Here is a 14,727-nt window from a genome sequence, read left to right on the forward strand (position 1 = left end):
GAATCCAACAATGAGCAGGAAGGTTCATGTAAGTTCTGTGAGGAATTGAAATAATCCCCTCCCAGGAGGCTTTGGACACAGTAAAACCGGGGCGCTGAGCACCCTAAAATCCCATGAGGATGATCATGGCTCTGTTGGAATTCCATCCAACTTAATTTCACCCAGTACGGTGGATATTAGTTCATCCCGTCAGCTGCATATATAGAGATCCACAGTCTCTTCTGTACAAGGCTTGGAGATCGAATCAGAGGAAAAAAGCTAATCTGTCCTTGCTAGTTAAGTTTGGCACTAATGCGAATCCACTGAAGAGCTTGTCTGGTGTACTGGACTGCATGAGCGATGCTGCTGTGAAGAGTCAAGGGCCCAGATAAAGTATTCAAGTAATTGAAGAACTCTGTAATGGAAAAAAGAAGATCTTGAAATCCCCAGTTGTGACAGATCTATTTGACATATTCATTTTGGAGTAAATCTCTAAATGTTAACTTTCCCCATCTCTCACATTGGATGTGCGGTTAAAAGAAGCTGCCATACCTTTATTCTCCTTGGCAAGGTTGTCTGCCACCTCCCAGTACTCATAGCTGTACAGGACACTGTTGGTGATGTTTAGGTGATTTGCTGCCATCTGGTGGATACGTTGAGGAATGCTTATGAAAGAAGATAGGTTGTTGCCCCCATGTGAACCCTGCTTGAGATGTTTAGAATTGGGTGTGAGTGAAGAAGGGGCTCCTCCTGTACCTGCGTTCCTGCGAGTTAGAAGACAGTGCACAACAGCGATCGCTGAAAGGCTGTTGAAAGTTCGGTGACTGTTGAAGGCGAGTGAATTAAACAGACAGCAGGATACAAGAACAGCTTTTATCCACTTACTTCCCAGAGTCTTTCCAGCAGGGAGGTGTAGGAGGCACCCTGGGGGAACTCTGCAATGACACCATAAATAAGGCTAGATATGGTCTAAACTAAACCTTTTACAGTTTCCCTGAATAGTTCAGGCAGTCAACTCAAGCTGCAATGCTATAAAAAGCCCCCTTTTTGTCACAAAACAACCCCTGTGTATACAGTATGTATATATATATAAACATGTCTGTGGGGAGTACTGAGGTTAGAGTTTACATGCCAAGTTCATCTACGTTCCGCTGCAATTTAAAAATTGTGACCTGTCTGACTGAACCATCAAGGAAAGGATACTGATAATGAAAATGGCCAGATTTGTTTTCTTCAGACAAACCTTAAAGTAGTCCATCAAAACTTTGGAGTATTTCAACGCATGATCCTTCTTTAAACGAAACATTTGCCAATAAAGGAGGGCAAGGCATCGAAAACTGTGGGCACACAAGCAGAGAGAGATACAAAAAGGTCACAAATCCTCCCGAAGATGCAGCACCTGCAGCATGACGATGGACGCCACATCCACACAGGAAATGACATACGTACCACAGAACAGCCAGTTGCTTGTCTTCCTGTCTGGCTGCTGGGCCCGAGTGGCTCTTCAGCTTCATTGCATACCTTAATGACACAGCACTGTTAACAAATAATCATCTATATGTGTTCTTCTCTGATAAGGCATTCCTTTATCTTAAATTATATATTAGGATTAGCTACAACTCACCTAATTAGCTCCACTGTCTCCGAGTACATAGTAAAAGGGGACTTTGCCTCAAGTGGCCCTTCTTCCATTGCTTTCCCACATTCCATGAAGGAGAGCGCAGCATCAATGTAATTCACGGCCTTCCCCAGCTTATCCACCTGGAAAATAGCACGACCACCGACGGCAAACATTAAACCAAATGTCTCAATACTGATCGGTGTCTAAAAACAAGCAGCAGGCACCTGAGAAATGCTCTCTGAGTTATCCAGGCCCAGCCGTAGCCTGGCTTAGTGCAACAATTGCAGATGGGGGGAAAACAGGCAATCTTGCTCAATCAATGAATTATAATTAATTTAATTTACAGGGGGTCGCATAGGTCATAAATTGACCTATGTGAATGACATGACCTTGTGCTATGTCAATTTTAAAGTTGCAATTGTTTGTTTGAATACTAAGAGACTGAACTCATGGCACACTTTCACATCTTCCATAAGTGAGAAAGCAAATTATTACATCACTAAAATGTGGAACTGTTTCTCCACTAACTGTACAAATATAACAGATAGTTTTCGCTTTACTTTCAAAAATAATACTCCTTCAAATACTTTGTCGAGGACTCACCATTGCATCGGCACGGTGCTTCATCCTTTTAGCCTCGTGCAGGTAGTACTCAGCATGGTGTGGACTAAGAAGAGGGACAGAAGACACAGACACATTGTTTGATGTCATCAGTAAGTCCCAATCCCAGGTACCTGTTGAGTATGTAACTAGTTAACATCACGCATCATCTTTTCAGTGACGGAATGTGAGGGCCGATGCTCACGCTTCATGGTTTGGCACAGCATCCCCGTGTCTTGCAGGGCCCCAGGACCCGGATGGGGGTTGCGGCTGTCTTGACACCTTTACACAATCAATTTCTGTCTTGGGCTGAAAGTTAAGATCAGAGAGGTGAACGATATCAGAATGCAACAAGGAAAGGAGTTGGGATGACCTGAACTGTTAGTTATTTGATTTACTTTTATAGCAGGATCTTTATTCTTATGTCTAATCTTGTGGATCTGGACATGGTGCTGCTCTGAAGTCTTTGATTTAGAGGGGGGCTTTATGGACTCTGGTGGACTATCAGATAATGGAGACAAGGGGGACAATGGCCTTTTGCTGTCCAAGTACTCGTCCAAGTACCTGCAAATATGCACATGCACAATTTTATATAGAAAAAAACATAAATAGCAATAAAAAAAATGTTTTTTGCATAGCCTAAATTCACAAATAACAATTTTGCTCTGAAGACTTTACAATCTTTACAGAGTTACACCCTCTAAACGTAGAACCTCGAACCAGCTGAGGAAAAACAAACAAACAAACAAACAAACAAAAACTAAATTTGTTAAACATGGGTAAACATTCAACAGATGTTACAAGTACAGAGCACAACAATCATGACAGTCATCAACAATGGGATGTAAAAATATATACACTTATTGAAAGGTGAATTTTATATTTTCTAGTGAATTTAGTATAATTGCTTTGTAATTCTTATAGGCTTCAGTAGATTCCATGACCCGGATTTGGGATTGTGCGGTAAAGAAAATGAATGAATGAATGAATTCTTACCCTTTGTGTGTGGTCTCAGACTCAATGCAGCCAGAGAGGTCATTTGTATAGGGAGTACTCCTCTTGTTTTCTCTATGTGATGCAACATTCTCCATCTGGTCACACACACACATGCACACACACACACACAAACACACACGCAAAGCCACTTTAGAGCAAGTATATCTAGGCTCTTTTCATCCTACATTGATGCAGGAAAATATTTACAGATACACACTAGATTAAAAAAAGAAGAAAAAGACATGTATACATTTTGTCTACCTTGCGCTTCTTTTGTCCATCTTTTGTCATAGATTCAGGGACGCACAAGTGTTTCATGGCGTCTCTTTGCTTGCCCTTGATTGACGAAGAGGTAGGCTTTCTAGCAGTGGTGCTCGTGGTGCTGTCAGGGACCCTTTTGAGAAGACAGAGGTCAATCTGCACAACCAAATTTCTCAGACCTCGCTGGGAAGACACTGAAGCCTTTTCGCCTCGCCCAAATGGAACCAGGGTGTAGAGTTTTTGCCTATGCTCAATCTGCTGCTCCTTGTTTGTGTTACCTGAGGTTGGTCCTCTGGGGTGTGCCCCCTTCGGCCTGTTGGCTTCTAAAGTGCTTGTGCCTTGCTGCTCTCTCTTGCTAATTGCCTTGTGAGACGTTGAGTCTGCTGGAACTTTGGTGATTGGTGCCTGATATTCAGATTCTGACTCTGTATTCGAAGAAGACGACGAGGTGGATGATGAGAAAGATGGTCGACGTCGACTTGGGGAATGTGGCAGACGAGGCAAAAGTTCTGGTTGTAACTCTCTCTCCCTCTTACTTCTTCCTCTCTTTTTTGTCCTTCCCTGGTGATGTGAGTCTTCCTGATGGCGGTGCTGCAGCGTGTTCGTAGGCAATCGCTGCTTAGCTTGTTCTGTTTGCCATTCGCGTCTATGTTGCTGCTCTCTCCTCCTACTGTTTTCCCTTCTTGCTGTCTCCTCGTTCTTCCTCTGAGTCTCTGTCACTCCATCCACTTCCTCCTCCTCTTCTGCCGAACTCTGGTTCCAGGGATGTCTCAGTAGCTGCTCCTCCGCCAGCCTCCTCTCTTCCTTTCTCTCCCGTTTCCCTTGATTTTCTCTGTGTCTGTTCTGTTTTCTCTCTTCTTTTCTACCCTCTGCTGGGTTCCGGTGATTTCCCCTGTCTTCTACCACTTGGTGTTTGGACTGGAGTTTCTTCTGTGTTGTTTGTGTATGGCTAACATGCACGGTAGTTGGTGCTGTAAATGCCAAAGATTTGGCAGTTACAGAAGGAGATAGGGAATGGGGACGAGGACCAATGTTTGTTGCATGACTAGTAGGAGGTACGTGCTGCCCTCTTGTGGGGCTATGATGTGAGCTCGATTGAAATAAAAGCCTGTTCTTGTTTTGTGAATTGTTATGAATGGATCTGCCACTCCGGATCTGCTCACAATGTGGCGTGGGCTTTGATTTTGGAGCCTCGGAGACCTGTTGAGAACTTGGCTGCAAGTTAGTCTTGGGTTGAGATTTTTTTCTGTGGGCCTGTTTTGAATTTAAATCAACAGAAAGCTTGAATTTACTTTGGCTTTGGTCTTGATTTTGTATGAGTCGAGACTTAGGTCTATGCTGATTAGATGACTGCTTATTATTATTAGTGTTTACAGGATTGCTCTCAGCATTGATGTTAGGAAGTGGAGCAATCCACGACCCAGCTTGTCTACTGTGGGGTTTGGCTGTTAGTTTAGGATGTGTTGGGTTATGACTCTGAACCTGAGGGTGGTGGTGCACCCTAGAAGGGGCACGTAGGCTGGGACAGGTGGTTTCTGGATGGTCTTTAGGTATAGGGCTAGGACTACGGCTGGTTATCTGGCTCCCATGCGGACTGGGGCAAACACTTGGAACCGGACTTGGGATGGGGCTATGCCTTGGACTAAGGCTAGGGCTGGAACCTGGACATGTGCTGGGAAATGGACTGGGGCTAGGACAGTGACTATAACCAGGACTACGCAGGGAGCTGCTGTGACTGTAGTGGAACTGTGGACTAGGAATAGGGCTTTGGCTAGGACTATATTCCTGTTTGCTGTCCCAGGACCTGGCTGGAGATGGGGATCGTTGGTTGTGGGCAGAGTGTCCTGGAATGCCCTGGTAGGGATAGTGTTCACTGGTTGCAGACTTTTTCTGGGATTTATTTAGCCATTTATCCAACTGCCATTGGGCAACTGTTGGGTGATCAGTCTAAAGAAAGCATAAAAAAAGATTGAAGCAGAGGTGAGTAAAAACTGAGTAGTAGAAGCTTAGTAAAGACACAATAATCAGAAAATTGTCTGTTACAAGTAAATGTCTCATGTCAGAGAGTTAAGATTCCCCAACTAAATGTAAGATGCAAGAAGTAAAAATAGCAGTACAAATATTCTATCCCTTAGTTACATATGTATAGACATATACACACACATTCATATACGCATATACATCAGTGATGTACAGCGAGGTTCATGTCTGGTGAGGCACTGACTTCATCAGATTTAAAAACCTGTGAAACTTACAGAGTATCTTATTGATCTAATCAAATGATTAGCAGTTAAAATATTATATTACAACTCTCATATCAGCACTCTTTACACATACAAACTTGTAACACACAAAAAAGCACATTTAATTAAAATGTTATTATGGTTTTGCCTTTACTTATAAATTAAGTCACAAACAGCATTCACAGCGATCCCTACCATGAGGCAGGAAAACTGCATGCCTCACCTAGTGCCTCTTTTTTCAGCTGTTTGATGATCGTTCAGCACAAGAAACACATTATACATATACAGTTGTTGACAAAAAAACACACTGCATGAACTATGGTAATTTAGCTCATATAGCTATAGTAAATAGCGACAAACAGAGAGACAGCAATACGGTCTCACAGCAGAGCATGTAGCACAGTTAGCCGAGAGACTGATCAATCCACGGTGAGGCTCAGATGGTTTAGCCTCACCGCATGTCTCTTCTCAGTGTTTGAATGATAAATGTCAATTAAAATGAAAAATAATCTAAAACGGATGAAGTTAAATGCAAAGTAACTTTTTAGTACAAATCACAGATAAATATAAATATATGAAAAGAAGTCATGTATTTGTTTGTTTTAGCACGATAGCAGGTGAGGCATTCACTCTCTTAACTGTAAAGGAATCACAAACATATGTGTGTACCGGTATGTGCACATACCACAATGTCACACTGCAAGAGAAATCAAAAGTGCATAAATATTCACTGAACATGACAAATACTTTGTCTTACTTACTCAGCTCCTGTGAAGACAATTGAAACTCTGACAACCCTTGATCGTGATGCATGTTGAAAAAACTTTCAGTAAAAAATTCTGACGGTCTCCTTTCGCTAGGCTACTTACTTCACGGTTTTCATGCCCCACATCTGCGCTCACAGAAGCTCAACCCCCATCCAATTATGCCAAATAACTCACTTAATATTTGCTTAACAACTGGCTTGGCAACAGAAAGAACAAGAATAACACAACGGAAAGTTTGCACTCCAATATAGGAAAGGGAAGTGTATACTTACAACAGGAGAGAAAACGTCTTTTACTTTCTCACGTTCTCTAGTCCTCTCTTAACTGACCTCAGGCTAAATTAAACCTCCGCTTGTCAAGTCAAACAGTGACCACCCTCCCCACATCCCTTTCCCTCTTTCCAGAGAGAAGACACTGCATCTCTTGTATCGTCTCGGCTGCCCTGCCTCCTTCGTTTCTCTCCCTCCCTCCTTCTCTCAGTACCTGGAACTCCGAATTTGCTACTTCCATAACTTCCAACCCCCATCTCTTCTTTCAGAGGCATTTAAACAGTCCACGTAAATAAAAAACATATGGTGTATACCCCCCACCCCGCACCCCCCCCCCCCCCCCCCCCCATGCCAAACGCCCTCCACTCCCTCTCGCTGGCCCAAATTTAACACATGTTCACTAATAGTCGTCTATGTTGTACAGGCCCCTCCCTTCATAAGAAAGAGCATGTTCCCCCTTCATTCCTAACACATTTCAGACGCCCCACACCTCCAGATACCCAACAAACATATCTGTTTGTGCATGCAGTATTTACCTATTTAATTACAAGAAGGTGTTCCACATTATGTGTGTCCATAATGCATGAATTAAAAAATATCTAAATAAGACTATATTATTAGATACATTTACTTTTGCTTTGCTTATTAATGCCAACAGGAATTCAGGTCTTGATAACCCCCAGGTCCGGAGGGCTTTCCTCTGAGTGTCTGTTGATATGACACCCAAGCATGAATTACCAAGGCTAACCCACATATCCCCTCCTCCTCGCCAGCTCACATGCATTCCTCCGTCCACTGTCTCCCCCCCCCCCCCCCACCTGCTGTCAACTGCCTCGTGGCCACCGCTCCCTGCAGAGGATTCATCTGTAGCACGGAGAGACAGACAAGCAAGACACCAACAGAGGAAAAGGGAGTTCGGTGCTTCGGCGCTTCGGTGCTGTACCTCTTTGTCGTTGAGTGCCGGCTGTGTGTTAACAGGTGACGGAGGGTCTCGGTGATTTTCTGGGCTCTGGCTGGGGCTCGGGGAGCGAAGGCTGCTGCTGCTGCACGACTCAGCAGAGCAGCCGGAGCCCGAAGAGTCTGAGCTGGAATGTCTCACCCGCCTGCCGTGTGTGTACCCTCGCTGTGCTGACAGGCTGTCAGTCGACACGCACAGACACACATCAGGGGTCAGAGTAGGTGCACGGCCAAGCGAAGCAGACGTCCAATGGTCATATTCATATGGCTGAACTTCTGTTTACAGTCATGCAACAGCGCTTAACAGACACACGTGATATTTACCTGCGTTGCGTTGCGTCCCAGGAAGCTGGCTCTAGATTTCCCTTCAGGAATATGAAAGAGGAAAAGCAAAGGTATCATCCACGGCTTCTATACTCGATGGCTGGATGTCGTAATATTTGTATCAGGAAAGAGAGGAGCAGTTAAGAAAGACAGTGGCTGTGTCCACAACATTAAACAACAGGCGTCCTTCGGCAAGAGCTCGGATTGCACATGAAATGTTTTTTTGCATTTGACCCACACTGTGGAGAAGTTGGCCTCATCACCCCTGCAAGCCGCAGCCCATTACCGATTTATGCTTGATTGTAGTCTAGATTTGTGATGTGTGTTTATAAACTCAACATCTGTCGTACAAATGTTATTATGCATTCATAAATAGGGTTTGATAAACACTACTCTGAAATGTCGTAGTCAGACCATTTCGAAGCAGTGATATGACCATTGATGTACCCTTTGAGTGTCGTCATCGTCACTGCTCAGCTTCAGGTCATCAGCAAGCATGCTGTAAGACAATAAAGAACACTGTGCACGTTACAATTTTCATCTAGCACAGATTTGTATTGTAATGTAAATGTATGCAGATAGTTGTTAATATGGATCTGTTGCATCAAGCCAGAGAGCTGATGTAATTATACAATTAATACACTTCTATTGTAGAGGAGAGGGGCCCCCGAAATTTTAACAGTGAATGTTCTTTATTTAACAATGAAAAATTTTTTGTCGAAATTGGCCCATCCTCCAAAATGTATGTACGACAAAACAAACAAAAAGTCAGTTCTAACGTTCCCTCTCAGGTGTTGACACAGCTTCAAAGGCTGGGCGTCTTGCTCAGATGCAGATTCCCAGCGTACTCGACCCAGCCATTACTTTGCTTTTGTATCTAACATCTCAGTTAGCCGGAAACAAAGTGGTATCATTTTGTGTGTTTTTTTTTTTAGAAATGTTCACTGTGTTCACTATGATAAAAAAAAATGCCATGTTACGTAACAAAAGCAGTGTGATGATGTGGAATGCAGTTGTCTTACAAGGCACAACATGTGTTTCACATTATAAAGAGCACATAATGAGGTAGCAAACAGGAGCACATCAGTCTCCACTGACATCTGCAAGAATGTTAAATGACCTTTGACCTTATCTACGTTACTCAGCCTTACACACTCTCTCTGGTTCGTGTCAGCGGCTTTCATTCGTGCACTATTGATGGTGTACATGTTTGCATAATCTCATAAAGGTTGCAGAGAAGAGTTTCCATGATATATGGTATCATGCATGTGTGCCACAGGAGCCGCTCCGGTTTCATGACCTTTGCCGGATCGTGTTTCCTGGTCTGACTTACGATTTGTGAGGTGCCAGGCGAGGGTGACGGGCCATTCGCTGTGGAACATCCCCTCGGCCTTAGAGAACGAGATGGAGAGGCAGACCAAGCAGCAAAAACTATTAGAGAACCAATTATATTATTGTACTAATCACATCAGGAAGTCTATTTCAGTGAAGACATACTTTGCCTTTGTTGTGTGCTACGTAGTTTTTCCTTGGAAAGAAGAGAGAACAAAATATTGTAAGCAAAATAGAGCAAAACAACAAAAATGAAAGGATCATATCTTTCCTTTTCGAGCTTGCGGTCAGACATTTCCTCAGACATCACTTGTAGGCATGTTACCAGACTTTCTGGAGATACTAACGACTTTTTATTTTTCAAAAGCTGACAAAATAATCTAAAATATATAAATGATAATATCCAACAAACACGTACCTTGGAGCTGTAGATGATTCGTGGTGCCTGGTCACCCCCCAAGGCTTCCTGGGATGGCCAGGACTGAGTCATGTCCTGTGCAGCAGATGGGATCAAAGGGTCAAAGGTGAATTGTGGGACGCCACCGTGATTGATCACATTCCCATACAGAAACTGTCTTTACAAATGCCTTTATTTTTCTGTAAAACCTAGCGCTCTCATTTTCACACAGGTTAGAGGTCCTTGTTGGACAGCTCAGTCGGGGCAACAGCAGATCCACTGAAAATATGATCTAACAAACATTCTTCAAAAGGTACGAATTCACATTTCATGAGGGCACGTCTGAATAAGACCAGACGGGTTGAGTCTTCCCCAAATGTGGCAAAGCATTTTGTTACTTTTTGAGGAGATCGCAAGGAATTGAACATTAAACACATCAGAAGACTTACAGGGCTTTGCAACCACATAAAGAAAGCAAACTTCAGACAGAAACGATAAATCAGGCTGTAAAAAGGATTCATTTGAATGTAAAAAAAAAAAGAAAGAAGCTTCCTCCTATCATCAGTGAGCAGTTACAGCCGACTGAAACTGCTGAAATGATTCATCTACTGAACTGATCGTTTCACATCGAATCACTCAAAGGCAAAATGTTCATTATTGAGGCGCTCAACTCTTGAATGCGAAGAAAGAATTGCTGAACTTCCAGCTATAATTAGCAGAATATATTTGGGCCATTTTAACACGCCGCTTCATGCTATGTTACTTTAAAATGATTTGTAAAAAAAAATCAATCAATAAATGTGTACACGCCCCAAATAAAATGATAGTTTATAATTGCAGATGCTTTTTGATCATAAGAATGCAGAACCACTACAAACGTTTTCATGACATTAGTCTAACTCTTTTCTGCACATCCTGAACTCCCTCTCCTCAACATTTACAGACATCTTTATCTTTACAGTCTCCATGTTGTCTGCCGACTGCCGATAAATTAAATTTTACAAATGATTCCAATGTTTTTGTTGGATACTCGGAGCAGATTGAGCATCATGTGAGGGGATGGAAGCGTTGTAATGATCACCATTTCTTATTTCTTAGCTCTGCATGCTACCAACAAGGAAACAAGCCGTGTGCGGAGAACGCTGCAGCCATCCGTCGCTCGTGCTCCGATCACAATCTCTGCTTGATTAGATTGCCTGTCATCATATTTAGACAAAGCAGGCCTCATGGATGCTGACAAAAGGACCTTTTGGTATAATTCATTTGCCTGATCCGGTTCCTAAGGTGCATCATGCTGTGGGGGCTTTGGTGTGCTACGGACATGTGTTTGATGATCACTGGATGAAGGGGAAGTACAAAGCTGCATGACTGCAGAGAACGGCTTCTGGAAAAGGTCACGTTTGATCGGCTCCGATGCATAAGAATACGGCTAACCGACAGAACTCAGCTCGTGAGGTCTGAGGAATCATTTCGCACTCACTTTCCTACTGAGATGAGAAGAGGAAGACCACGCTCATGTGTGCGCACTAAATCTTAAGGTCAAGGGAAAGTAGCTTGATTTGTCTTTTTTACACTTCTAATATGCATTTAAAAAAAAAGAATGTGCCCTTCAGAAGACAAATGTTGTTCCTCTGGCTTTGAGTTTCCATGCTAAGCTAAAGTAATGAGCTGCTGCCTACGGCTTCATCGTCCACCCAGAAATGGTGTTTTCTCTGCAAGAAAGCAAATACACATATTTCCCGAAATGCCAAACTAGTTCTTTCACTCCGACATGAGTCTGGATTTTCTCAGGAAATGACACGTATTTATGAACTCAACAGGCGACTCTGGAGCTTTCCCCCTTAGTCTTCCCTCCTTCCACAGTAAGCCCTGAGGGGGGGGGGGGGGGGGGACTAGAGTGTTTCTTCTCATTGCTTATCCTTCCTCTTCATTATCTCTCCTCTCTCAGTCACCAAGGACACAGCACCAAGCAGCCCTCACCCCTTTCCTCCTCCAACAACAACACGGTCTCCTGTGTGAAGCATTATGTGCTGCCATCTTCCTCCCACCTTTCCTCACCACATGTTCTGTAACTCTGTTTTTTTTGTCCTCCACTTCTATTGTGTGTCCCACACTAGTGACAGGACGCGAGGAGCAGCCGTCCTCTGAGAAACATCCAACATAACAAAAAAATAATAATAAGTAGAAACCATTAGACAAACCTCAGTCAAGGCAGCTCAGTTTCCCTTGTGCCTCATCCACAGAAGTAATCCCAAGATAGTTTGACCCTTATATTATGACTATCTGACCATGAATACTTTCCCTTAGAATTAAAATAATGTATAATAATAGACATCAATATTGGGATTATTCAGGATCTATTGAGTGTCAAATATGACCCCTAGCTGTTTCAGCAGTTTTCGTTAGAATGTAACCATAGATGAATATTTGTTTTCTCATAGTCGTGAATCTGCTGTGAGAGCCATAACTTTGAACATTATTGATCACCAGGTCCAGAATATTGGTTGGATCATATTTTGTTTGAACAGACAAAAAGTGTGTGGACAATGTTCACACACAATCCTTTCACACAAAGGTAAAGAACAAACTGTAAAAAAATAATAATAATGTTGAATCATGTAAAATTATGGATTCAGATGGTGATCACAGCCTTTCATCAAAATACATTCTCAACTTTTTGAGTAATTCTGCACAGACAGACCGACAGACAGACAGACAGACAGACACATGTTGACAGAAACATTAGAGATTAATCAACAATAAAAAAAAAACCTCAATATAATTTCAGGTATTTAATTAGGTGTAAATCTGAATTTTGTTCAAAGTCAGTAATGCCTATTTTATTTTTGTAGGTGAAAAAAGAACAGGTATAAAAGAACAGGTATAAAAGAACAGGTATAAAAGTAATTCCTTACCTCCAGATTACCTTTGGCACGGAGGCTGTGTTGGCTTCTTGTTACCTGTAAAAACAGAAGGAGACAGGTGAAGTGCTTCTGTACTCGTTCAACACGTGATCCGTGCAGATGTTCTCACACGTAGTATAGAATGCATAAACTACTTTGTGTCTTTCACAAGCCATTGATCTTAGATCTTAGATCACCCACGACACACCAGTTCCCACCTTTTCACAGCGACAGTCACAACATTGCGTCGCACTTCACTGTAAAGCTCGTCCACGTGAAGTAAGTGGAGGAGCTTTGAGGACGCTGAGGAACATTGATGACTCATATCTTAGAAATCGCAGCTGCAGCTGAGCGGATGCATTGTGATTCTTTTGCAAGCAACTTTCTGTTTCCATCCGTGTTAGGCAACCCCTCCCCTCTCTAGTTCCCTCTCTTTGGCCCTCCCTCGTGTTTCTCCCCTTTTCAGCTCACTGTTCAAATTCGTGGTATGAACATTGCTCAAGCATTAAGATAAAGAAGAAAAATACTTTACTATTACGTCCCAATCTGAGTTGGGACCTTTCTAGTTATGCAGGAATGTGTCCGGAATGAAAACAGATGGACCTGCCACACAAATATGAGCAAAAATACCTTTAGTGTTGCATTTCTATGGGAATCACCATCAACATTTTTCTTTTCACTGTCTTCATCACTCCGTGTTTGTATATTCCTCTGTGACCCTCATCAGCTGGACGCTGACCACCTGTACTCTCTTAGTCCACATTAAGACAATCATTCATTTCTTCTATAAATTCCATTTGATAATTTTCTTCTTCGTTCATGCCCCACTATGTCTTCTGAGCCATCTGTGCAGTGCAAGCGTGCACAGTGCTGAGTGTGTGTGTGTGCAGTGCGCCGTGCGTGGCAGGATAAATCTGTCTCCTCTTGCAAGCATGACTCACTGAGGTCAGTGCATGAGCGTCTGCCCTGTGCCTGACGATGGAAAGCAGTGTGTGTGAAGACAGTCTGATTGTTACAACCACGAGGAGTTATGAGCCTGTAGCCACTAAATGAAAAGCGTAAACGCAGACGACCGCCGTCGCTTTCTCCCTGAGGTGGCGCACAAGCCCGAGTCAGGCCTCCCTCCTTCCTTCACACTTACAGTCCTATTAGAATGAAGACAATCCTGTAGAACGTGTTTCACTTATTCCAGCCCACTTACAGACTAACATCGCCGGCTGCAGCTCTGCTGCAATGCCCTGATGAGTGAAATCCCTCGAGGCCAACAAACCACAACCCATCATAACACCTGTAAAACGAAACACAGCATGCGAGCTGACGACTGCTGTCCACCTGTGGCATTCTCAAGTAGCAACTAAGACTGGAGTTATGCTCATTTTCCGTCTCTTTTAAGCTCTTTGTTTGTCTCTTCATTTGTCCTGAGTGTGTTTATGATTCGTCTCAACCTCTGATTTGAGCTCAAACTCTGCAGGAATCACCCTCCCGTTATAATTCAGTGTTAAGACAAAGGAAGGGTATTTATTACTTACAAACGGCTTAATGCTGCCTACTGTTGGGTGACTTTGAACATCTTGTTCAACATCTTTAACACATTAACATTATCTGCTCAACGCACACAAACGTGCTCATCCCTCCTCATTTTTCTTTTTCTTTTTTCAAATAAAACATTCCATGCAACCACTTACCTGAGAATATGCGCATCGGACGAGAAAGCAGTAGGTCAAGAGTTTCCCTTTGCCCCCTAGGGCAGTAGGCATGGTTCCTGGATGGTCAGTGGTTCCCTCCGGTGCCCATGCCAGTGAGCATTCGCGCTGGAGGCGGCGGACGCGGTGCGGCTCGGTGCGCCTCGGTGCGTCTCGGTGCGTCTCGGTGCGTCTCGGTGACGCTGGCAGGCCGGCTCCGTTCTCTGCCTTGTTGCTTTGACGAGTGAGTGTGTCACCGGGATGGAGACGGGGAGGGAGGGGGGGTAGGCGGGCCGGTAACGTCAGAGATGACACACGCGCAGCTCATGCAGCGGAGAACACGACTCAGTTTGACCCAATGTATTTTCAACACAATCGATGATCGCTTTGTGATAT

General features: G+C 43.4%; 1 protein-coding gene across 1 annotated transcript; it reads right to left on the minus strand.

Moving 5' to 3' along the window:
- Positions 1-272: 272 nt before the first annotated feature.
- Positions 273-14,406, minus strand: aff3 (AF4/FMR2 family, member 3). The gene is made up of 19 exons (XM_068746727.1): positions 14,335-14,406; positions 12,662-12,706; positions 9,768-9,842; positions 9,515-9,545; positions 9,351-9,408; positions 8,465-8,516; positions 8,018-8,058; positions 7,680-7,872; positions 3,458-5,404; positions 3,197-3,291; positions 2,599-2,764; positions 2,406-2,509; positions 2,204-2,267; positions 1,604-1,740; positions 1,429-1,500; positions 1,223-1,316; positions 865-914; positions 532-743; positions 273-394 (listed from the first exon to the last, which is right to left on the minus strand). The coding sequence occupies exons 1-19, from the start codon at positions 14,404-14,406 to the stop codon at positions 273-275; spliced, it is 3,630 nt and encodes a 1,209-aa protein (XP_068602828.1).
- Between the last annotated feature and the right edge of the window lie 321 nt (positions 14,407-14,727).

Source organism: Brachionichthys hirsutus, chromosome 12, assembly GCF_040956055.1.
Source record: "Brachionichthys hirsutus isolate HB-005 chromosome 12, CSIRO-AGI_Bhir_v1, whole genome shotgun sequence".
Classification (NCBI taxonomy): Eukaryota; Metazoa; Chordata; class Actinopteri; order Lophiiformes; family Brachionichthyidae; genus Brachionichthys; species Brachionichthys hirsutus.

Coding starts and splice junctions, on each gene's coding strand:
- aff3 (XM_068746727.1), bottom strand. CDS start 14,406: ATGCCTACTGCCCTAGGGGGCAAAGGGAAACTCTTGACCTACTGCTTT. Junction 8,059..8,464: donor ACGATGACGACACTCAAAGG/GTACATCAATGG, acceptor ATATTCCTGAAG/GGAAATCTAGAGCCAGCTTC. Junction 5,405..7,679: donor CGGCACTCAACGACAAAGAG/GTACAGCACCGA, acceptor TGCTTTCTTTAG/ACTGATCACCCAACAGTTGC.